The sequence below is a fragment of the Bos indicus x Bos taurus genome, chromosome 21 (assembly GCF_003369695.1).
Source record: "Bos indicus x Bos taurus breed Angus x Brahman F1 hybrid chromosome 21, Bos_hybrid_MaternalHap_v2.0, whole genome shotgun sequence".
NCBI classification, from domain to species: Eukaryota; Metazoa; Chordata; class Mammalia; order Artiodactyla; family Bovidae; genus Bos; species Bos indicus x Bos taurus.
Window position 1 is genome coordinate 55,209,406 of NC_040096.1, and position 21,689 is coordinate 55,231,094.

At 56.2% G+C, this 21,689-nt stretch overlaps 1 protein-coding gene across 3 annotated transcripts; it reads left to right on the forward strand.

Annotated features, from left to right (window-relative positions):
• Positions 1-82: 82 nt before the first annotated feature.
• Positions 83-20,918, forward strand: MAP1A (microtubule associated protein 1A). Of its 3 annotated transcripts, XM_027522026.1 has the most exons (8): positions 83-328; positions 1,578-1,679; positions 9,674-9,756; positions 10,023-10,163; positions 10,387-15,100; positions 15,185-18,814; positions 18,952-19,172; positions 19,347-20,918. In XM_027522026.1, exons 1-8 carry the CDS (start codon positions 91-93, stop codon positions 19,500-19,502), a joined length of 9,285 nt encoding a protein of 3,094 aa, XP_027377827.1. In that variant the 5' UTR covers positions 83-90; the 3' UTR covers positions 19,503-20,918. The 3 variants fall into 3 exon arrangements, with proteins under 3 accessions (XP_027377827.1, XP_027377826.1, XP_027377828.1); XM_027522025.1 differs by having other exon boundaries at positions 10,387-18,814; XM_027522027.1 differs by lacking the exons at positions 83-328; positions 1,578-1,679 and adding an exon at positions 6,631-6,737 and having other exon boundaries at positions 10,387-18,814.
• The last annotated feature ends 771 nt before the right edge of the window (positions 20,919-21,689 follow it).

Here is a 21,689-nt window from a genome sequence, read left to right on the forward strand (position 1 = left end):
CAATGAGCGACTTCTGCTGCCGGCCTTTAAGAACCGCGCGCACTCTACCCGCAGCGGACACGGCCGGCCTAGCGCGCCAACGGAGTTTCCATGGAGACCGAGGCTGGGCCCGGGCGGCCTCGTGGCGTTGCCATGGAGACAAGTCCCGGGCTAGGGCTCCGCAGCCCCGGCTCTCCGCCGGCTCAGAACCCCGCGGAGCCGCTGCGCGAGGCCGGAGCCGTGGTGGCGGCGGCACGCTGGGACCTGCGGAAGCACTCTTTGCTCATCGTGATCGGCGATATCGCTACAGAGAGTCAGCTGAGGGCCGTTCGGGCCCACCTTGAACAAGGTGAGCTGCTGTCCTGGCTGCGCTAGGGACATCCTCCATCCCGTGCTTCTCTGCCATCTGCATCCTCTATCCCTAGTGTGCATTTCCTGAGATCTGCGCGCCCTGTTAATCTGAATCATCAGCCCCTGTCACCTGCATCTTCTGTGTCACGCGTTCGTGTCCTCCCAAACTGCCAACATCTCACAACCCCATCCTTGCCTCACACCCCACGGCGTTCCGCAATCTCCCTCAGGCAGGGGTCGGGGTAGGGGTGGGGGAGCTGGCACTGCCTGGGTGGGGATGCCCTCTGGTTATACCCCTCTCTCCCGCAGTGTCTTGGGCCAGAGGTCCTGAAAGTCCTCACCATCCCCTGAAGAGTCCATGTCCCTACCTTAGTTTCTTCTTTAGGGTTCTTGAACCAAGCACAGTGTGCTTTCTGAATGCTGTAGACAGATCTCAAATATCCCAGTGCTAGCCGCCAGTCTGAAAGAGTGACCTTCGTGGCCACAAGCTCTTCAGCCCTCCACTGCCTGTGGCGCAGTGCTGCGGAGCCACCTGCGGGTGGAAGCAAGCCACGGAGGAGTGGAGGCAAGGAGGGGGCCACAGAAGGAAAGTCTAGGATCCTACTTAGCCGTATTGGGAAGGCAGCCCCTAGTATCTGGAAACGGAGAAGGCGATGGCACCCCACTCCAGTACTCTTGCCTGGAAAATCCCATGGACGGAGGAGCCCCAGTAGGCTGCAGTCCATGGGGTCGCTCAGAGTCAGACAGGACTGAGCGACTTCACTTTCACTTTTCACCTTCATGCATTGGAGAAGGAAATGGCAACCCACTCCAGTATTCTTGCCTGGAGAATCCCAGGGACAGGGGAGCCTGGTGGGCTGCCGTCTATGGGGTCACACAGAGTCGGACACGACTGAAGCGACTTAGCAGTAGCAGCAGCAGCAGTATCTGGAAATGGGCCCTTGGGTGTCACTTCTATCACAACTGGGCAACTCTGCAAGAAAATTCCTACATACAAATTCACCAATGACCAAATTTAGCCTAAACTCTGCCCTCCTTCCTGTAGCTCAAGCAAAGTCCAAGTACAGGATGGGAGCTAGACATAGGACTGGCCACCTTTCTTAAATACATTAGTGAGGCTGATCATGGCAACCATCCTTATCCCCTCCCTCTCACCCCTCACCCCTTCTGTGAGCTTGGAAATGCTCCCCGAAGTCCAGTCCCTCTGACCTTATCTAGGTCCCTCTTTGTTTCTTTTTCTCTCACAGGCATTCTCTCCTGGAACATTGATTTATCATCCATTGACTTGAACCAACAATTGAGACTCTTCATTACCCGGCATCTAGCTCACTTCTCCTCAGAGGTCAAAGGTTAGGACTAGTGTCATTTGTCTCGGTGCTGTGGGTGAGGGATGGTCACAGAAGAGCAGAGGTCCAGTCTCTCTGGCAGAACTGACCTTGTGGGAAGTTTGGGTTGGGGAGAAGGGAGGGGCTCCTGAGGGGAATGTTGTAGAGCTCCGTAGCAATCTCCACATACCCAGGTCACTTCACAGACAAATGGTATGATTGTGGAGGAAGCCTGGAGAATGTAATTTCTACCTGAGAAGGGGGTGGTTTATGGACAGCCAACATGCACTAAGGGAATGAGGTACCTCTTGAGTGATGAATCATCTCCTATGTAAAAAGTTCACTCTCTTTTTTGTGTTCCCCTTTCTGTATACCCTGAGCTCCTTGCTTCCCTTTACAGAGACCCTTGAGTTCCCCCACTCACCTTTCCAGATCCTTGCTTAGCACTTTCCCTCAGGCTGCACAGCCTATCCTCTAGCCTCTAGAGTTTCTGGTTCCTCCTTTGGCTCAGTCAGCAGATGTTCAGAACATAGCAGAAACCTTGACCCAAAGGCTGATGAGCACCATTAAATGTACCAGGAAGCAGGGTTTCCTGGGTTCACTGCTGCAAGAAAGAGCTAGCCATACTTTGAGATTTGGCTCTGAGATCAAAGTTTGCAAGATGCAGTTTTGCATTCTGCTGTGTGGGAGAAATGGTCAGGAATTTGAGAAAAGTAACATTTTAGAAGCTATTATTCCATGATGGTATCTATGGGAAGACTTACAGAAAGCTCTACATCCCATTATAAAAATGCTTGGGCATCTGGTCATGTTATTGGTAAATGTCGGCAAACCAATTGATACACCAGTGTCTCTATGGAATATAAATCCACCCAATTCAACAGTCCTTACCATCAAATGACTGAATTTGTATCTTATGCAGATGATTCTCAGTTATCCATTATATCGGACAGTCACTTCCCCTTCTTTTTCTGCTCCTCCTGCTAACTGCCACATCGTTGGTCATTGCCCTGATCACCTATTCCTCTAGAGCTGCTCCTGGAGAGAGAAGACAAGTTTAATGTGACTAATGCTATATTATCTTAGAACTATGTGCAGCATTTTAAAAATGTGAGGCTGGCATCTTCTTGATGTGATTGGCTTCCTATGAAGCTAACCAGTCACTGTTTTGAGACTTCCTTCTGTTTAGTATACTTACATCATGGCTTCCTCCATTAGCTCTAACGATGTGAAAATCGACAGTTTTACCACTTTATTCATCCTAGGAGCTTTGGTGCAAGTCTGGAGAAAGGGATGACAGCAGATGAAATTAATGACTCAATTGAAGTTTGGGAAGTATCTGCTGATGTTATTAATTCACGCTGAATTCTCGAACCTTGTCTTTTTGGACATGGATGTAAGAGAAGGATGCTTTCTGGAATGATGTAAGAAAGAATAGAACTTGAACCAAAAAACTTAGCCATTCTTCAGATGAAGATTTGGGGATGCTTGGGAAAATACTTACAGGGAGATGCATAGTTACTCTCAGGGACCTCTCAGACTGATATACAAACACCTACTGGATCTTTTCAATCAAAGAGTTTTAGCATGGTATCCTCAAGGAGTTTAGGACAATTATACCCAATATCAGGGCTTACTTCTGAATTTTTTTAGGTTTGGACATTTTTCACGGTGGCCTGTCTATGTCCCTGGAGAATAGTGGATAATTTCCTGGAAAAACCCACATGGCTCAAGACAGCCACAGCCCCACCCCTGCTGGCTCCTCTTTCAGCTGTCCCCACAAACACCAGTCAGCCCAGAGCAGCTGCAGACACTGCCCCTCCTTTCAGCTTCCATTAGTGGGGAGGCCAAGGGAACCAGGCTGCTGGGATGAGCTCCATGGCATATGCTAGGAGCTTACTATTTTATCTTCTCTGCCCACCCCACAGGCTGGGCCACCATCTCTCTCACGTCTCCTCAAGCCCTAGGTCAAAATGCTGAAAAGGGGGGACAAAAATGTATCTTGTAATGATAGGGAGAGAACAATCATTCCTGCCACTACCCTTTACACACACACACACACACACACACACATAGAAAGGAAGGGGACCCTTTGATGGAGAGTCACACACACACACACACACAGACACACACACACACAGAAAGGAAGGGGACCCTTTGATGGAGAGTCTCACACACACACACACACACAGACACACACACACACAGAAAGGAAGGGGACCCTTTGATGGAGAGTCTCTCTCTCTCTCTCTCTCACACACACACACACACACACACACACACAGAAAGGAAGGGGACCCTTTGATGGTGAGTCAGTGGCCCAGCTCCTTCTAGTGGTCAAATGTGGTAAAGGCTTTCCAAGGTGAATTTTGCACCACTTTGGTCTCCAATGGTGACTTGGAGGCTTCCTTTCTAATTCCTGCAAAAAAAAAACCTCTGGAGTTTCCAAGCATTTTAAAACAAATCCCAAAACAATTAGAACAGTGGGAAACTGAGCTTAAATAACACTGTGATACTGCTTCTACTATTGAGCACATATAGGAAGGAAGAGGGTTTTGTAATTTATAATTCATGATTGATATTCTGGGCCTAAAAAAGACACAGGCTGAAGGACCAGTTTGGAAGCCTTCTGTCTGATGCTATCCCCACTGATGTGCTCAGGAAGTGTTAGTTCTGTTACTTCTGCAAACATGAAGACTTCTGAATTGATACAGTAGCTCATTGGCCCCTAGAACTGGGGTTTGCACTGCTGTCAGAAATGGGAAAGGAGGGACATGAAGAGTACGTGAAGTCCCTTCTGACAGGCACTTTGCGTCATAGCTTTACCTGGGAGCTAAGTTACTCTAGAGTTGAGATATTCTGGTTTAGGAGTTCCTGATCACCTCGGTGACCTCTCATAAATCTTCCACAAGAGGGAGACGGACTTCCAGTGGCACTGGTGCATTATGGGTTTAAGGTTCTAGGAGTGAAGCACTTTTTCATCTTTTATGTGATTTACTCCTTGTGGCGCTATTGGAGGGTGGTACTAATATTATACTCATTTTGTAATTAAGGAAGTAATCTTTCAGAAACCTTAAGTGGCTTGTTTAAAAACATGATTAGTAAAATGGCAGAGTCAGATCTCAGATCCAGGATTTCTGATCTCACTTTGTGTCTGAGCTCAGGCCTCTCTTCCTTGGCATCTCACCATTTCATTGCAGCAGAGCCAAGGAACACAGCGGATGGAGGTGTGGTTGTGGTGGGTAGGCTGTTCAGAGGGTGAGGGATGAAGGAAAACTCCCTTGTGAGTTGGAACCTTGCCCAGGGTGTGGCCCTTGGGGGTGATAGCTGAGAATAAGGGTGGGCTCTGCAATGGTCTGGGAAATGTTATTTTGTTCTCAAAGCACATGTCTATTCAAGTTTCCCTCTTAGCACACTCCAGAGAGCTCTAGAAAGCAGGGAGGAGAGAGAAGGTTCGAGGTGGGAGAAAATAAGAACTATGAAGTTGCAGAAAGGGAGTGTCTCCCCTTTGTGATGCTCGGAACTCAGCCTGGTTTGTGTTGTACGTCTCTGCAGATGGCCTCCTCTATCCAAATGGGGCTGTTGCCATGTTACTGCTTTGCATCCCCGGATCTGAGCAAAGATTCCTCCCCATCTTTAGTCCCACCCCCACCCCCACCCCCCACTGGTGACTCAGCTCCTCCTCTCCTCTGAAGGCAGTTTACAGGGGGATGGGGATACTGAGAGCAGAGACTATTTTGGCTTCTCTGACCTTCAAAAGCAGCTCTTGGCAGCCAGGGGCAAGGGTGGAGCCGGTGCTGGGGAAAAGTGAGTGGATGTCACTGGGAGGAAGCAGTAGGAATTACCCAGGACTGGGGAGGGTTGATGGGAGGGAAGAGGGCAGGGAAGGACCCTGTAGGAACTTGAGCATCACCGGTTGGAACTCAGTGCTAGAGCTCCCTGGGTCCTCTCTTTGAGTCCTAGAGTACGTGTCACCAAATCTGAGACAGAAGAGGCTAAGGGAAACAGGACCAATATTAAAAGGATTAAGACCCTATAAAATGAAGACAGCAGAGAGACAGCAAAGTACAGAGACAAGAACAGGGACCCAACACTCTACAAAGTCATTTTAAGATCTTTTTAGTCCAAAGAATACTTTATGTGACATTTAATAATTGGTCTATAGAAAGAAACTCTTACAGGCCTGGGGCCCTGCTGATCTTCCTTCATCCCTTTAACTATTTCACTGAAAGGTAGAATGTGCCCTGAAACTTCAGAAAATGCCTCTTCATACCCAGAGAGCAAGAATTCCAAGTATCAGTGCCTGTGTGGTTGCAGTGCTGTGCTGCATTGGCACAGAATTGTAGGCAGTCTTAGGGCCCCTGTGCCCCACCCGAGACGGGCTAGAGATGGAGTAGGGACTGTGTGTCCACTCCAGAATTTCAAACTACCTCCCAACCTAAAATGACTTCTTTCTGCCACATTCCCTCCCTCCACATCTACAGCTGTGGCTCAGAAGACAACCGAGCTCAGCGCAACTGCCTTCTTTCTGTCATCCCTAGTCTTCTCAAATAGTCCCTTCACTCCTACCCTAAGCTTTTAGGCCCCCAGCCTCTTTGTCTCCTGCTCCTCCAGGGATTGAAGGTCATTCCCCCAGTCTGAGGGGAGAGGCAGCAGATGGTTCCTGAGAGAAAAGGGAGGGCCCAACCTCCTATATCCCCGGCAATGTGTAGCACAGAGTGTGGGTCTTTAGCTGACACTAAAAGAATGTATCTTAACTAAGCAGGGTTGGGGGAGAAGGACCCCCCTCCCCCCGTAGGCCACTGGAGACCCCCTGACTCTTTGAGCTGCTAGACAACTCCTCAGCCCCCAGCCAAGCAGAAGCACTAGAGCGCTGACACTGTGAAGGCAAAGAAACAGTTAAATCTCTAGAGCCTCGTCATGGACCAGCCCCCCTTCCCCGCCCTGGCGCCGCCCTCACCATCAAGCGCCCCCACCCCCACCCCACCCCACTCCCACCCCAGTGCCGCAGACTCTTCTCTGAAGCTGCCGGCTGAGGCCGGAGCAGCAGCCTCCATGAGGGTCTCCCCACCACATCCCCGGGTAAGAACCCAACCAGGCCAAAGGACTTGGCATGGGGGATGCTGTGATGGGGAGGTGGGATGCGGGTAACGGGAAAGGGAGTTGATAACCTAATATGCTGTGTCTGGAACTAGCCTGGCGGGGGTTGGCAGGGTGGGGAGCCGAGAAGATGAACTGACTGTGGGGCCAGCCTGGACCCAGAACCAGGCGGAGGCCAGTGGGGCCGCACAGTGACAGGCCACCGCGCGGGCTGGGCTGAGCTGGGAGCAGCCCCAGGGGCAGCCGCAGAGGGTGGTGTCACCGGCTCTGCCCAGCGGCCTGGGGCTCTGACGGAGTTAGAGACGGGCTGTGTCTTTGGTAGGGACAGAAGAATTAGAGGGAAAGGCGGATGTTGTGGGAATGCACCGAATGGGAGAGTCTCTCTGTGTGTCAGCTGCTGGATTGCTCAGCTGCTCCGATGCAGGGGGGTGAATGGGACCGCGAGTTTTTGCCAAGTAAGGGAAGGTGGGGGACACTTTGGAAGAGAAGGGAGGAAAGGGTCGTTAAGACGTGGCACGCGCCTCTTCACAGACCAGCCGGTGTGCGGTGTGCTCCCCACACCCATTCCCGGCAACCGGCAACCGTCGAGCTTGAAACTTGGACTCGAAGCCCCCTCTTTCTGGCTGCCTCCGGGGATGGAGAGGCCGCCTCGGAGATGGGGAGCGCTCGCTCCCCAGCAGCTGCCCCGCATTCCCAGTGCTGTCAACCCCGCCGGCTCCCAGTCACGGCCCCACCCCCACCCCCACCCCCGCTTCTCTTCCCAAGATGGGGGCTCCGAACAGAGGAGTCCGTTTCTTCTCCCTCTCGGCGTCCCCCCTTTCCCTCCCCACCCCCCATGCAGAGGCAGCCAAGAAAATGACTTGTCATGCTGGGGTGGGGGCGGGGGCGGAGCCGGCGCCGGGCTCAGCGCGCACGCTCACACACTGCGGCACACTGCAGCTGCCTGGCCCCCTCCCGCCCGCCTCACTGCGGAGACACCTGCCCTCCCGGCTCCGCACCCGCAGCCACCCCCGCCCCCCCACTAACCCCATCCCTGGCCTGGGGATGTGCCCCTGCCTCAGAGAAGTCCTCTCCAAAGAAAGCGGGAAAACAAGTCCGTGGCCTTCAGTGGGAATGCAGGGGAGCCGAAGAGAGGCAGAGGGCTTCCTCCCGGGCCCCGAAAAGGAGGGGCGCAGGATACAAACCATGTAGTAGTGGCCAGTCACAGCCAGAGCGCCCAGGGGTGAGCCATAGGGTCTTACTCCAAGACCGGAATTGGTGGTTACAAACCAGTCTAGGGGGCCGGGGTAGGGGGCAATGGCAGACTGGGGGGGAACAGAGGTAGTGGAGAGAAAGCAAGTTGGACTGTGTCACAGATTTTTCCTTTTCTGACCCCCTAGCTCAAGTGTGTTGACCTTGGGCGTTTGTGCCAGGGGTGAGGGAGGTGGTGGAACTGCCCTTCTAAATCTGAACTACTTAGAGCCCGCCTTGGGCTGGCTGCTCCCTGAACCCTTGAAGTCCCTCATCCCTCACCTGCCCAAGCCCTGCCCCTTCGTGACTCCGAGGTGGTTCTCACCCTCTGAACTGACCTCCAAGCGTCCCTCAATTCCCAAGTTAATAGCAGAGAACCCTTGAACTCCGCATGGGCCCCGCCCACCCTGCGTGGGCCTTGGTCTTCGGACACCATCGGTAGTTCATTTCCCTGCAGCTGCCAGATCTGCCCAATGCTGGCACCATCGCTCTTCCGTTTAACAAAGGCCCTGGCCCCGGGGTCCTCTTGTCTGAGCCCCAGAAAGAGGAGAGAGTGCTGGGTCACAGAAGAGGGTCTGGGGGACAGGTTATGAGTCCTCCCACCAGTATCCTCCAGACAGCCCACTTCCACACCAACCACCTATTCAGTCGGTGAGGGCGGGAGGAGCCTGGGCTGGCGGCACCCTTCTTCGGGATCTCCTTTCTAACCTGGCACTTTCTTTGCTGCATTGCTTGGTGTTTCATGTGAGTCTGGAGAAGGGACGTAGAGAGGGGATTTGAGGGTGTATTCTGTCCCTCACCCCACCCCCAGAGCCTGGGGAACACTCTGAACCTCTCCTATCTTAACTGTTTCTTGTTTGTGCATCCCAGACTCCCCTCCCTATGACAGAAGGCCCATAGGAGAGGCGCAGGAGTGAGAGGAGAAACTGTTGTTTTCTCGGAGAGGTCGGGTTGTGGGGAGTGAACCAGGAGCCTGGGAACGTGGAGCTAAGGTGGAGACAGGGAGTGAAACCTTTAGTGCTGGGAACAGGATGACTGTGTTTGTGAGCGCAGGCTTGGCCTCCCGAGGAACCAGAAAACAGATTAAGAGGTCCTATTTCTCCTCTGCCTTGTAACTCCCTAGGGTTTAGATAGCTCAGACTGCTCTGAGTCCTTTGGAATGGGACGTTGGGCCTGGGATGGGAGTTTGAAAGGAGGATGAGTCCGTACCCACTGCCGTCTCCTTATTTCCAGGCACTCTGGCAAGAAAGCCCTGGGCAGAGGCAAGCTAGTGAGCAGGGAGCTGAGTGAGGATCAACGTCGCAGAAGCCCCTCCTCCAGCTGAGCCCCCCATCCCCAGGCAGCACCAGGAGCTTAGTGCTCCAGAGCGACAGAGAGGGACAAAAGGTTCTTGTCAGCAGGGCAGCCTGAGGCGGGAGTTCCAGGCAGAGGGTGTGTTAGATGAGGGGAGGGAGCAGACAGCCAGTGCGGGAGGAGGAAACCCTGGAAGGGAAGGGCTGCAGCCGGAGCTAGTCCCCAGACCTTACTCAGCAGGTTCCAAAGTGGCAGGATCAGGGAGAGCCAGGCTACTCTTTCCCCCAGCCCTGTTTTCTGATAGTGCAGTTTTTCCTCTCCTGCCCTACACAATGCCTCTCCACTTTAGTCTCTACCCACTTCCCTCAATACAAATTCCTGCATCTCTCCCTCAGGCCAGAGGACCCTCTGCCACCAGAGTGAGATCCTAGAGACTGTCATCCTCGTAAACCCCAGTGCCGACAGCATCAGCTCTGAGGTAAGGCCAGGGCCTGAGCCGCACTGGCCTCAAGGGCCTGCTGAAAGCGCCATAACCCACCCCAGCCAGTGCCAAGAATTCCCAGGCTTGGCTTTGAACCAAGCTCTCTCTACCATCTAAGCTGCCTCACAATCCCAGCCCCACCTGGAGGTGCTGTGGGGCTCCCAGTGGGGAGCATGTCCTTGCTGTACTGAGGGGGACCTGGAACCTTCAGTGCCCTTTCCTGGGCTTCCTCCATTGTGACCAATCCTCTCCTTCTGCTGTAGGTTCACCACCTCCTCAGCAGCCCATCAGCTCACAAACTGCTGATCTTGAGTGGGCAGAGTTTAGAGCCTGGGGGAGACCTCATCCTACAGAGTGGCACCTACTCCTATCAAAACTTTGCCCAGGTCCTTCAGAACCCAGAGGTGAGTCCTATGTCCCAGTGTCCAGGAGGAACAGAACACGGGGTGTGACTAGAGCTGTGGGGAGGGATCCAAGGAAGGGCAAATCCTATGGCCCTTGACCCCCGGGGATGCTGGCAGAATGGTAGATCACCTCAGAGAGAGATGGAGACTAGCAGGTTGAATCTGAGTTGGGCTGAGACAACCCCAGTGACCTGATCAGGCTTTTTGTCTCCCATTCATCCAGATTGCCCAACTGCTCAGCAACAGAGACCCTGGGATCCAGGCTTTCCTCACCGTGTCCTGCTTAGGGGAGGGCGACTGGAGCCACCTGGGACTATCCAGTTCCCAAGAGACCTTGCACCTCCGGCTAAACCCTGAGCCCACGCTGCCCACCATGGACGGCGTGGCTGAATTCTCCGAGTACGTCTCTGAGACCGTGGATGTGCCATCCCCCTTCGACCTGCTGGAGCCCCCCACCTCAGGGGGCTTCCTCAAGCTCTCCAAGCCTTGCTGCTACATCTTCCCCGGCGGCCGCGGGGACTCGGCCCTCTTTGCCGTTAATGGTTTCAACATCCTGGTGGATGGTGGCTCTGATCGCAAGTCCTGCTTCTGGAAGCTAGTGCGGCATCTGGACCGCATCGACTCGGTGCTGCTCACCCACATCGGGGCCGACAACCTGCCAGGCATCAACGGGCTTCTGCAGCGCAAAGTGGCAGAACTGGAAGAGGAGCAGTCCCAGGGCTCCAGCAGCTACAGCGACTGGGTGAAGAACCTCATCTCCCCTGAGCTAGGGGTTGTCTTCTTCAACGTGCCCGATAAGCTGCGGCTGCCTGATGCCTCGCGGAAGGCCAAGCGCAGCATTGAGGAGGCCTGCCTCACTCTGCAGCACTTAAACCGCCTGGGCATCCAGGCCGAGCCCCTGTACCGCGTGGTCAGCAACACCATAGAGCCTCTCACCCTCTTCCACAAGATGGGTGTGGGCCGCCTGGACATGTACGTCCTCAACCCTGTCAAGGACAGCAAGGAGATGCAGTTCCTCATGCAAAAGTGGGCAGGGAACAGTAAAGCCAAGACGGGAATCGTGCTGGCTAATGGGAAGGAGGCTGAGATCTCGGTGCCCTACCTGACCTCTATCACCGCTCTGGTGGTCTGGTTGCCAGCCAACCCCACTGAGAAGATCGTGCGCGTCCTTTTCCCAGGGAATGCCCCCCAGAACAAGATCTTGGAGGGCCTGGAAAAGCTTCGACACCTGGACTTCCTGCGCTACCCCGTGGCCACACAGAAGGACCTGGCCACTGGGGCTGTGCCTGCCAGCCTCAAACCCAGCAAAATCAAACAGCGAGCTGACAGCAAAGAGAGCCTCAAGGCCACAACCAAGACACCCGTGGGCAAGCTGGCCAAACGGGAGGAGGTGGCCGAAGAGGGAGCCAAGGAAGCTCGCTCAGAACTGGCCAAAGAGTTAGCCAAGACCGAAAAGAAGGCAAAAGAGTCGTCTGAGAAGCCCCCAGAGAAGCCCGCCAAGCCCGAGAGGGTGAAGACAGAGTCAAGCGAGGCACTGAAGGCAGAGAAGCGAAAGCTGATCAAAGACAAAGTGGGGAAGAAGCACCTGAAAGAAAAGATATCAAAGCTGGAAGAGAAAAAAGACAAAGAGAAAAAGGAGATCAAGAAGGAGAGGAAGGAGCTCAAGAAGGATGAAGGAAGGAAGGAGGAAAAGAAGGATGCCAAGAAGGAGGAGAAGAAGAAAGACACCAAACCTGAGGTCAAAAAGATTTCCAAGCCAGACCTGAAGCCCTTTACCCCTGAGGTGCGGAAGACCCTCTACAAAGCCAAGGCCCCCGGCAGAGTCAAGATGGACAAGAGCCGGGCTACCCGTGGGGAGAAGGAGCTGTCCTCTGAGCCCCGGACACCCCCGGCCCAGAAGGGGGCCGCACCCCTCCCAGCAAGGGAGCTGGCCTTATCTTCACCAGAAGACCTTACACAGGACTTTGAGGAGTTGAAACGTGAGGAGAGGGAGTTGCTGACTGAACAAAGGGATGAGAAACCGCTCCCCCTGGACACTGCCGAGGAGGGACTCCCAAGCACAGCGGCCCAGGTGGCACCACCCTCTGTCCCCGGGCTGGAAGCAGAAGTACCTGTGGTGAAGGAGAAAGAGGTTGTCCCAGACGTCCCTGAGGAACGAGGCATCAAGGACAGAGGCCCAGACTCTGGGGCGGAAACAGAGGAAGAGAAAGACACTTGGGAGGAAAAGAAGCCAAAGGAAGCCGAGGGGCTCCCTGACAGAACAGAAGCCCGAGAGGAAAGTGAACCTGAGGTAAAGGAAGATGTGATAGAGAAGGCCGAGTTAGAGGAAATGGAGGAGCTGCCCCCTTCCGATGAGGAGGAAGAAGAGGAGACAAAGGCAGAGGGTTTTTACCAAAAGCACTTGCAAGAAGCCTTGAAGGTGACGCCAGGGGGGAAGGAGGCTCTCGGCGGCCGGGAACTGGGACTCCAAGGCAAGGCCCCAGAGAAGGAGACCTCGTCATTCCTAAGCAGCCTGGCCACCCCAGCAGGAGCCACTGAGCACGTGTCTTACATCCAGGACGAGACGATCCCTGGCTACTCTGAGACCGAGCAGACCATCTCAGATGAAGAGATCCACGACGAGCCCGAGGAGCGTGCGGCCCCACCTAGGTTTCCGACAGGAACCTATGACCTCCCTGGGCCTGAAGGTCCCGGCCCATTTGAGGCCAGCCAGCCTGCTGACAGCGCTGTTCCCGCCACCGCCAGCAAGGCCTACGGAGCACCAGAGACAGAACTCACCTACCCCCCCAACATGGTGGCCGCCCCTCTGGCGGAAGAGGAGCACGTGTCTTCGGCCACCTCGATCACTGAGTGTGACAAGCTCTCTTCTTTTGCCACGTCCGTGGCCGAGGACCAGTCCGTAGCTTCACTCACGGCCCCACAGACAGAGGAGACGGGCAAGAGCTCCCTGCTGCTTGACACGGTCACAAGCATCCCCTCATCCCGCACTGAAGCCACTCAGGGCCTGGACTACGTGCCATCGGCCGGCACCATCTCACCCACCTCCTCGTTGGAAGAAGACAAAGGCTTCAAGTCACCACCCTATGAGGACTTCTCTGTGACCGGGGAGTCAGAGAAGAGAGGAGAGATGGTAGGGAGAGGCTTGTCTGGAGAGAGGGCCCTGGAGGGGGAAGAGGAGGAGGAGACCGCCAACGTACAGATGTCGGAGAAACTGCATGGTCAGTATGGACCCCCGATGTTTGCCGCCCCTGGGCATGCCCTCCACCCAGGGGAACCAGCCCTTGGAGAGGCAGAGGAGCGCTGCCTCAGCCCAGATGACAGCACAGTGAAGATGGCCTCTCCGCCACCGTCTGGCCCACCCAGTGCCACCCACACACCCTTTCATCAGTCCCCAGTGGAGGAAAAGTCTGAGCCCCAAGACTTTCAGGAAGCAGACTCCTGGGGAGATACTAAGAGTATCCCAGGTGTGGGCAAGGAAGTTGCTGCAGAGGAGACCGCCAAGCCAGGGCCTGACAAGGGTGCACTGGAGGAGGAAGGGAAGGCGTCTCCTCCCAGGAGCCCCCAGGCCCAGGAGGTATCCATCAGCATAGCTGGGGGACAGGCCGGCCGTACCATCCAGCTGCTGCCAGAACAGGACAAAGCCATCGTCCTCGAGACTGTGGAGGCGGAAGAGCCCGCAGGCCCGGTTCCGGAAACAGAAGCCCTACCCGGAGACTTGAGAACCTCACTCCAAGAACTTGGGGAACCTCAGAAAGAGGAGGTGCTCCAGATTCCTGACCGAGGCCTCTCCCCTGAAGAGGCAGAGTCCCTCTCTGTCCTCAGCGTGGTCTCCCCAGATGCTGCCAAAAAGCAAGACGCCACCCCGAGGTCTCCCTGTGGCCTGACGGAGCAGCGCCTCCACACAGACCTGTGGCCGCAGGGATCTCCAGAAGACATCCGGTCACTGTCTCTCTCAGAGGAGAGTCCCAGCAAGGAGACCTCGCTGGACATCTCTTCCAAGCAGCTGTCTCCAGAAAGCCTTGGCACCCTCCAGTTTGGGGAACTAAGCCTTGGTAAGGAAGAAAAAGGGCCTCTGATACAGGCTGAGGACACCGCTCTCCACCTAGCCCCTGTGTCTATTCCAGAAGCTCGGGCAGCCACAGCATCGCCTCCCACAGATGGGACCAGTGGATACTCCGCACGGGCAGACATCACAGATGACAGCCCTGATGGAAAATTACCCGCCAGTTCCTTCTCTCCCACTGCACTGCTAGGAGAGGGGAGGCACTCACCCGGAGTGATCACAAGCCTGGGTGAACACATTCTTACACCTGATAGCTCCCTCACCAAGAGCCCTGAGTCCTTACCAAGCCCTGCCGTGGAGGATATTGTCATGGAGTGGGAAGGCAAAGTTCCAAAGTTGAAGGACAGACCCCCAGAGCAGAAGGAGAAGGGACCCGAGCCCACGGATGAAGTCCTTCAGCAGCAGGGCAAAACCCTGGAACAGAGGGACACTGTCATGGAGCAGAGGGACACAGCCATCTGTCGGAAAGATGAGGTTCTGGAAGAGAAGGACAAGGCTGGGGAGCCGCAGGATCAGGCTGTGGAACAAAAAGGCAGTGACTCAGAACACAGGGAAACAGCCCCGGATCAGAAGGACCAGGCCCCAGAAAGAAAAGACGAAGACTTAGAACCTAAAGACAGAGGCTTAGAACACAGGGACACAGCCCCGGATCAGAAGGACCAGGCCCCGGAAGGAAAAGACGAAGACTTAGAACCTAAAGACAGAGGCTTAGAACACAGGGACACAGCCCCGGAACAGAAGGACCAGGCCCCGGAAGGAAAAGACGAAGACTTAGAACCTCAAGACAGAGGCTTAGAACACAGGGACACAGCCCTGGAACAGAAGGACCAGGCCTCGGAAGGAAAAGACGAAGACTTAGAACCTAAAGACAGAGGCTTAGAACACAGGGACACAGCCCTGGAACAGAAGGACCAGGCCTCGGAAGGAAAAGACGAAGACTTAGAACCTAAAGACAGAGGCTTAGAAGCAAAAGACAAGGCCCTAGAACAGGAGGACAAGGTCCCAGAAGGGAAAGATAAAATCTTAGCACAAAAAATCAGAGACTTGGAACATAAAGACACTGTTCCAAAAGACACGGTCCCTGAACTGAAGGGCAAGGCCTTAGAACAGAAAGATGAAGCCTCTGAACAGGACAAGGCCCCAGAAGAGAAGGACAAGGCCCAGAAGGACCAGGCCCCAGAACAGAAGGACCAGGCCTTAGCACAAAAATACTGGGCCCTCGAACAGAAGGCTGAAGCACTTGAACAAACCATTAAGGCCACTGAACAAAAAGATAAATTTCTGGAAGAGAAAGACAAAACTCAGGAGCAGGAGAGCCCTGTGCAGGAGGATAAAACCATGGCACCAAAGGAAAAGATCCTAGAGGAAAAATCTCCAGAAAAAGTCAAGGCTGTGGAACAGAAAGAAGAAGCTGTGCTGGAGAAGAGCAAAGCTCTGGGGCTGGAAGAGAGCCCAGTGCAGGAGGACAAGGCCTGGGAGAAGTACCAGAAGGAGCAGGATGTGGTCCAGGAGTGGCGAGAAACATCTCCAAGCAGCAGAGAGCCGGCTGGAGAACAGAAGGAGCCTGCCCGGACGTGGGAGGACACATCTCCTGAGCAGGAGGACACGTACTGGAGGGGCAGAGAGGATGTGGTCCTGGAGCAGGACACGTACTGGCAGGAGCTGAGCTGTGAGCGGAAGGTCTGGTTCCCTCATGAGCTGGGGGGCCCGGGGGCCCGGCCACGGTACACAGAAGAGCGGGAGAGCACCTTCCTCGATGAGGGCCCGGATGATGAGCAGGAAGTGCCCCCCTTGGAGCACACACCCCAGAGTCCCTGGGCCTCGGACTTCAAGGGCTTTCAGGAGCCCGCACCACAGAAGGGGCTGGAGGTGGAGCGCTGGCTTGCGGAGTCACCAGTTGGGCTGCCACCAGAGGAAGAGGACAAGCTGACCCGCTCCCCCTTTGAGATCATCTCTCCTCCGGCCTCCCCGCCGGAGATGGCTAGACAGAGGGTTCTGCCGGCCCCAGGGCAAGAGAGCCCCATCCCAGATCCTAAGCTCCTGCCACCCATGAGGGACGAGCCCACCACCCGCTCCTGGCTGGCTGACATCCCACCATGGGTGCCCAAGGACAGACCCCTGCCCCCTGCACCCCTCTCCCCAGCTCCCGCTCCCCCGACGCCTGCCCCAGAGCCACATACTCCTGCACCCTTCTCCTGGGGCACAGCTGAGGATGAGGGTGTGGTGGCTGCAGTGCAGGAGGGGGCAGCTGAGCTGGAAGGCGGGCCATACTCCCCGCTAGGGAAGGACTACCGCAAGGCCGAAGAAGAAAGGGAAGGAGAAGTGGGGGTTCCTGACCACAGCCCCCGGAGCTCACAGGTCCCCAAGGCCGGCGACAGCCATGCCTCTGAGGAGCCCGAGCAGACCGAGCCAGAGCAGAGAGAGCCCACTCCCTATCCAGACGAGCGGAGCTTCCAGTACGCAGACATCTACGAGCAGATGATGCTCACGGGGCTGGGCCCCGCCTGCCCCACTAGAGAGCCTCCACTTGGAGCTGCTGGGGACTGGCCCCCCCACATCTCAACCAAGGAGGAAGCTGCTGGCCGAGACACACCTGCAGAGAAGGAGCTTTCATCTCCTGTCTCACCCCATCGCCTCCAATTCGACACTCCGGCCTTTAGCTATGCAGCTCTGGCAGGACCCACTGTGCCCCCCAGGCAGGAGCCTGAGCCGGGGCTAGGCATGGACCCCAGCCTCATCCCACCTGCGGTACCCCCCCGTGCTCCTATCCCCCAGAGCCAAGGCCCAAGCCCGCCGCTGAACGGTCACATCCTGAGCTGCAGTCCAGATCGGAGAACCCCCTCCCCCAAGGAGCCAGGCCGTGGTCCCTGGGATGACAGCCCCAGTGACTCGGAGCTGGAGAAGGGGGCTCGGGAGCAACCCGAAAAAGAGGCCCAGTCCCCAAGTCCCCCGTACCCCACGCCCGCTGGCCCCTCCGCCTTGTGGCCTGAAAGCGAGACACGTACCAGCCCTTCCTCGGACTCACACCTGGGTCCTGCCCGACCCAGCCTGGACTTCCCTGCATCAGCCTTTGGTTTCTCCTCACTGCAGCCGGCGCCTCCACAGCTACCCTCTCCAGCGGAACCCCGCTCAGCACCCTGTGGGTCGCTTGCCTTCTCTGGGGACCGGGCTTTGGCTCTGGCTCCAGGACCCCCCGCCAGAGCCCGGCATGATGAGTACCTCGAAGTGACCAAGGCCCCCAGCCTGGACTCGTCGCTGCCCCAGCTGCCATCACCCGGATCTCCCGGCACCCCTCTCCTCTCCAGTCTGCCGAGGCCCGCCTCTCCCGTGCTGTCTGAAGGCTCCTCCTCGGAGGCCACCACACCTGTGATGTCAAGCGTGGCTGAGCGCTTCCCTCCTGGTCTGGGAGCTGCAGAACCAGGGTCCATAGAGCTGGTCCCAGGAATGGAAGCCGCTGCCCATGGCCTCTGGGACCTCGCTCCTCTGAGCCCAGCACCTCCAGCGTCCCTAGACTTGGCCCCAGCTCCGGCTCCAAGCCTGCCCGGGGACATGGATGACGGCACCCTGCCCTGTCGCCTGGAGTGCTCAGGGGTGGCCGCCAAGAAGCCAAGCCCCTCCCAGGGCCCCTCTGGAGCTGGTGCCACCAATGGTCCAACTGAAACCAGCCCCAAGCCCCCAGGCCCTACCCCAGCCGACGCTGAGGCCTGCCCTGCCTGGGAGCGTGGGGCCTGGCCTGAGGGAGCCGAGAGGAGCCCCCGGCCTGACACGCTGCTCTCCTCTGAGCAGCCGCCATGCCCTGGAGCAGCCCCTGGAGACCAGCCTAGAAGCAGCTCCCCCGAGACGGAGGCTGGGCCCCAGGGCTGTGCCGCTGAACCCCGGCCCCACCGCGGGGAGCTCTCCCCCTCCTTCCTGAACCCTCCTCTGCCTCGGTCCACGGATGACAGCGACCCCCCAACTGAAGAGGCTCGGCTGGTAGGGAGAGGGGGGCGGCGCCGGGCAGGAGCCCCAGGGGCCACAGGGGGCCCGTGCCCCGTGGCAGATGAGACACCCCCAACATCAGCCAGCGACTCAGGCTCCTCACAGTCAGATTCTGATGTTCCGCCAGAAACTGAGGAGTGTCCATCCATCACAGCTGAGGCAGCCCTTGACTCAGATGAAGATGGGGACTTCCTGCCTGTGGACAAAGCTGGTGGGGTCAGTGGGACTCACCATCCCAGGCCCGGCCATGACCCGCCCCCGCTCCCTCAGCCAGACCCTCGGCCAGCCCCTCCCCGTCCTGACGTGTGCATGGCTGACCCCGAGGGGCTCAGCTCAGAGTCTGGAAGGGTAGAGAGGCTACGGGAGAAGGAGAAGGCACAGGGGAGAGTTGGCCGCAGGGCCCCGGGTAGGGCCAAGCCAGCGTCTCCTGCCCGTCGTCTGGATCTTCGGGGAAAACGCTCACCCACCCCTGGTAAAGGGACTGCAGATCGAGCCTCCCGGGTCCCACCCCGACCACGCAGCACTCCAAGCCAGGTCACCCCAGCAGAGGAAAAAGATGGACACAGCCCCATGTCCAAAGGCTTAGTCAATGGACTCAAGGCAGGCCCAAGTAAGTATAACATGGAGAGTGGGAGACTGGTTTGGGTCTGGGTGTGGGCTGGTCAGGGGCTCCAGTGGGAGGAAGGAAGACAGTTGCCAAAAGAGTTCTCCTCTCCCTCTACAATGAGTCCTGTGTTGTCTCTACAGCGGCCTTGGGTTCCAAGGGCAGCTCTGGTGCCCCTGTCTACGTGGATCTCGCCTACATCCCGAATCACTGCAGCGGCAAGACTGCCGACCTTGACTTCTTCCGACGAGTGCGTGCATCCTACTATGTGGTCAGTGGGAACGACCCTGCCAATGGCGAGCCGAGCAGGGCTGTGCTGGATGCCCTGCTGGAGGGCAAGGCCCAGTGGGGGGAGAATCTTCAGGTGAGTGGCAAGGAACACCAGGGAGGCGGTCTGGTCAGAGTTTGCTCAGAGCAACAGTGAACACAGTCTCTGTTCAAAGCCTTGGCTCTGGTCCTTCCTGAACCATCAGGTGCCCATCCCCCGACTTCCCTTCCCTCCGCATTCTCACCTCAGGCTGTCTTGTCTCCTACCCAGGTGACTCTGATCCCTACTCATGACACGGAGGTGACGCGTGAGTGGTACCAGCAGACCCATGAGCAGCAGCAGCAGCTGAACGTTCTAGTCCTGGCCAGCAGCAGCACCGTGGTCATGCAGGACGAGTCCTTCCCTGCCTGCAAGATTGAGTTCTGAAAGAGCCACTCTCCCTTCCCCGAGGATCCGCTCCCCCAGCTCCCCTAGAAGATGGCTACTGCTGAGTCCTTTGGGGTCGAGGGACATGGGAGTTGGGGGAGGGGGTGGGGTGGACAGGATGTCTCGTGGGAACTTAGGCTGGGCTAACGGGAGGAGTCATCCTTCCCCCTCATCCACATCTGAAACGAGTCTCCAAACCAAAGGTAACCAGGATTAGGATAGGGAGAGAATGCAAAATTAGGACACGAGGTCATCTGATGCCTGAGGACCCTGGAGTGACACCCTCTCTTAGCACTGCCCAATGCTGGTGATGGAGTGGAGAGTGAGGATGGGCCTCAGAGAGCAGCCTCTTCCCTCATGGAGGAAGGTCACATCCCCAACCCCAGGGACCTCTTAATCTATTTAATTTAGCATCCCACAGAAGGACTTCCAGTAGTAATTTATGTGACCTGGGTGTAGGATACTGTCAGTGAGGTGTTCAGAGCTGCGCCCTTTGGTCCATCTCCCATTCCCTTCCCCGTCAGAGTCTGGGTTCTGGCAGGGATCTGGGGGTACGCCACTGCTACACTGTCCCACTGCTTCCCTCCGTGTCTGAATGTCTCAGTCCAAAACTTGAAGCTCTTTTTTGACCAACAGATTGGTGAGGAGAAGAAAGGAGCTTATCCTCCTAGCCCCTGCTTCATACCATTCACATCCCAGAGCCATGCCCAGACCAGGCCTGCTGGGCAGCACAAAGGAGCGAGGAGAGCCCGGCCTCACTCGCGGAATCTTTCCAAGCTCCCTGACCTTCGGAGATTTTCACCCGCCCATTCCAACTCTCCTGATCCCTTCTCATCCCTGCTTGGCTTATCTGCATGTGGTCACCTGCTGTGGCCTGGTGTGTAATGGGTTAAAAGCCACTGCCTGACATCCAAACACTTGACACCCCGGCAATGTGTGACTCCCCCAACATTCCATTCTGCCATCCTGCAGCTGAAATGGGGACGCTGGCTGCCTTTCCAGCTCCACACTCTGGGACAGAGGATCTGGGAGGCGGAGGCCATGCCAGAGGACTTGGGGATAAGGAGAGGGAGGAAGGCAAAAGGGAGAGGAAGCTGAGCCAAGGCTGAACTCTGACTGAGGGAGATGAAAACAGGCCGAAAATACCACCCCGGGAGAGGACCTCACCCCAAGCAAGCCAATAAGAGCTCTGCCAGACTGCTGCGGGACTGAGAAATCCAGACGCTCTTGTTAGGACTCGGCTTCTCTGCCAAATGACTGTGTGGAAACCAGATCGAGCCCGCCTGTGTTCTTCCAGCTCCCCCTCTCCCGTGCTGCTGTGCTCTGCTCCTCCCCACTCTTCCCTGCTCTAGTTCCCAGCTGCTGTAACGGAGCCGCCTCCAACTCTAACAATAAATCCAGTTCATTACAGATGTTCCAGTGAGGCTTAGGCTTTTTCTCACTCTACTCATTGCTCAGTTGCTGGGCCCTGGCTTCTGCCTCTCTGCTTCTACCAGTGTTGTCATTTATCTCAGTGCCTTTGATGACTGGAGGCAGTTCCAAGACCCAGGCAGGCCTAAGAATACAGGGTGGGTGAAGGGCGAAAAAGTCACGGGAAGCCAGCATAACTTCTAAAAACCGGTGAGAGTGCCCAAGGATGGGGAATAGGAACTGAGCGTAGGGACACACGTTTGGTTTGGGGGAGGGGAGAGAAGCCAGAGCGGGTGGGGGCAGGGTCTCTGAAGAAGGGGAACTACGTACCATGGGGTCAAGAGCTTAGGGCAGAATAACCAGCATCAGACACCTTTTGCACAAAGTGAAGTCACTCAGTCGTGTCCGACTCTGACTCGACTCCGTGGACTGTAGCCTATCAGGCTCCTCCATCCATGGGATTTTCCAGGCAAGAATACTGGAGTGGGTTGCCATTTCCTTCTCCAGGGGATCTTCCTGACCCAGCGATCGAACACAGGTCTCCCACATTTGCAGGCAGATGCTTCACCCTCTGAGCCACCAGGGAAGACCCAGAACCTTGCACAGGAGAACATCAAAGAGGCAAGGAGTTGAGGGGGCTCTATGAGATCCAGAGCCTATTGAGATTGTAAACAGCTTTCACCTGTGCAGTCAGGATTTCCAGCAAGTAAACTGTTGGATTTTCCTCTGCAATGAAACCCTTTATAGTCCTGGGTATGTCAGGAGAGGCCACATTAT

What these genes read in the sequence shown, in the direction of transcription:
- MAP1A (XM_027522025.1), top strand. Translation starts at nt 91, where the DNA reads ATGGAGACCGAGGCTGGGCCCGGGCGGCCTCGTGGCGTTGCCATGGAG. An exon ending in CTTCTCCTCAGAGGTCAAAG is followed by an intron (nt 1,680 to 9,673) that starts GTTAGGACTAGT and finishes TCTCTCCCTCAG; the next exon opens with GCCAGAGGACCCTCTGCCAC. An exon ending in TGGACTCAAGGCAGGCCCAA is followed by an intron (nt 18,815 to 18,951) that starts GTAAGTATAACA and finishes TTGTCTCTACAG; the next exon opens with CGGCCTTGGGTTCCAAGGGC.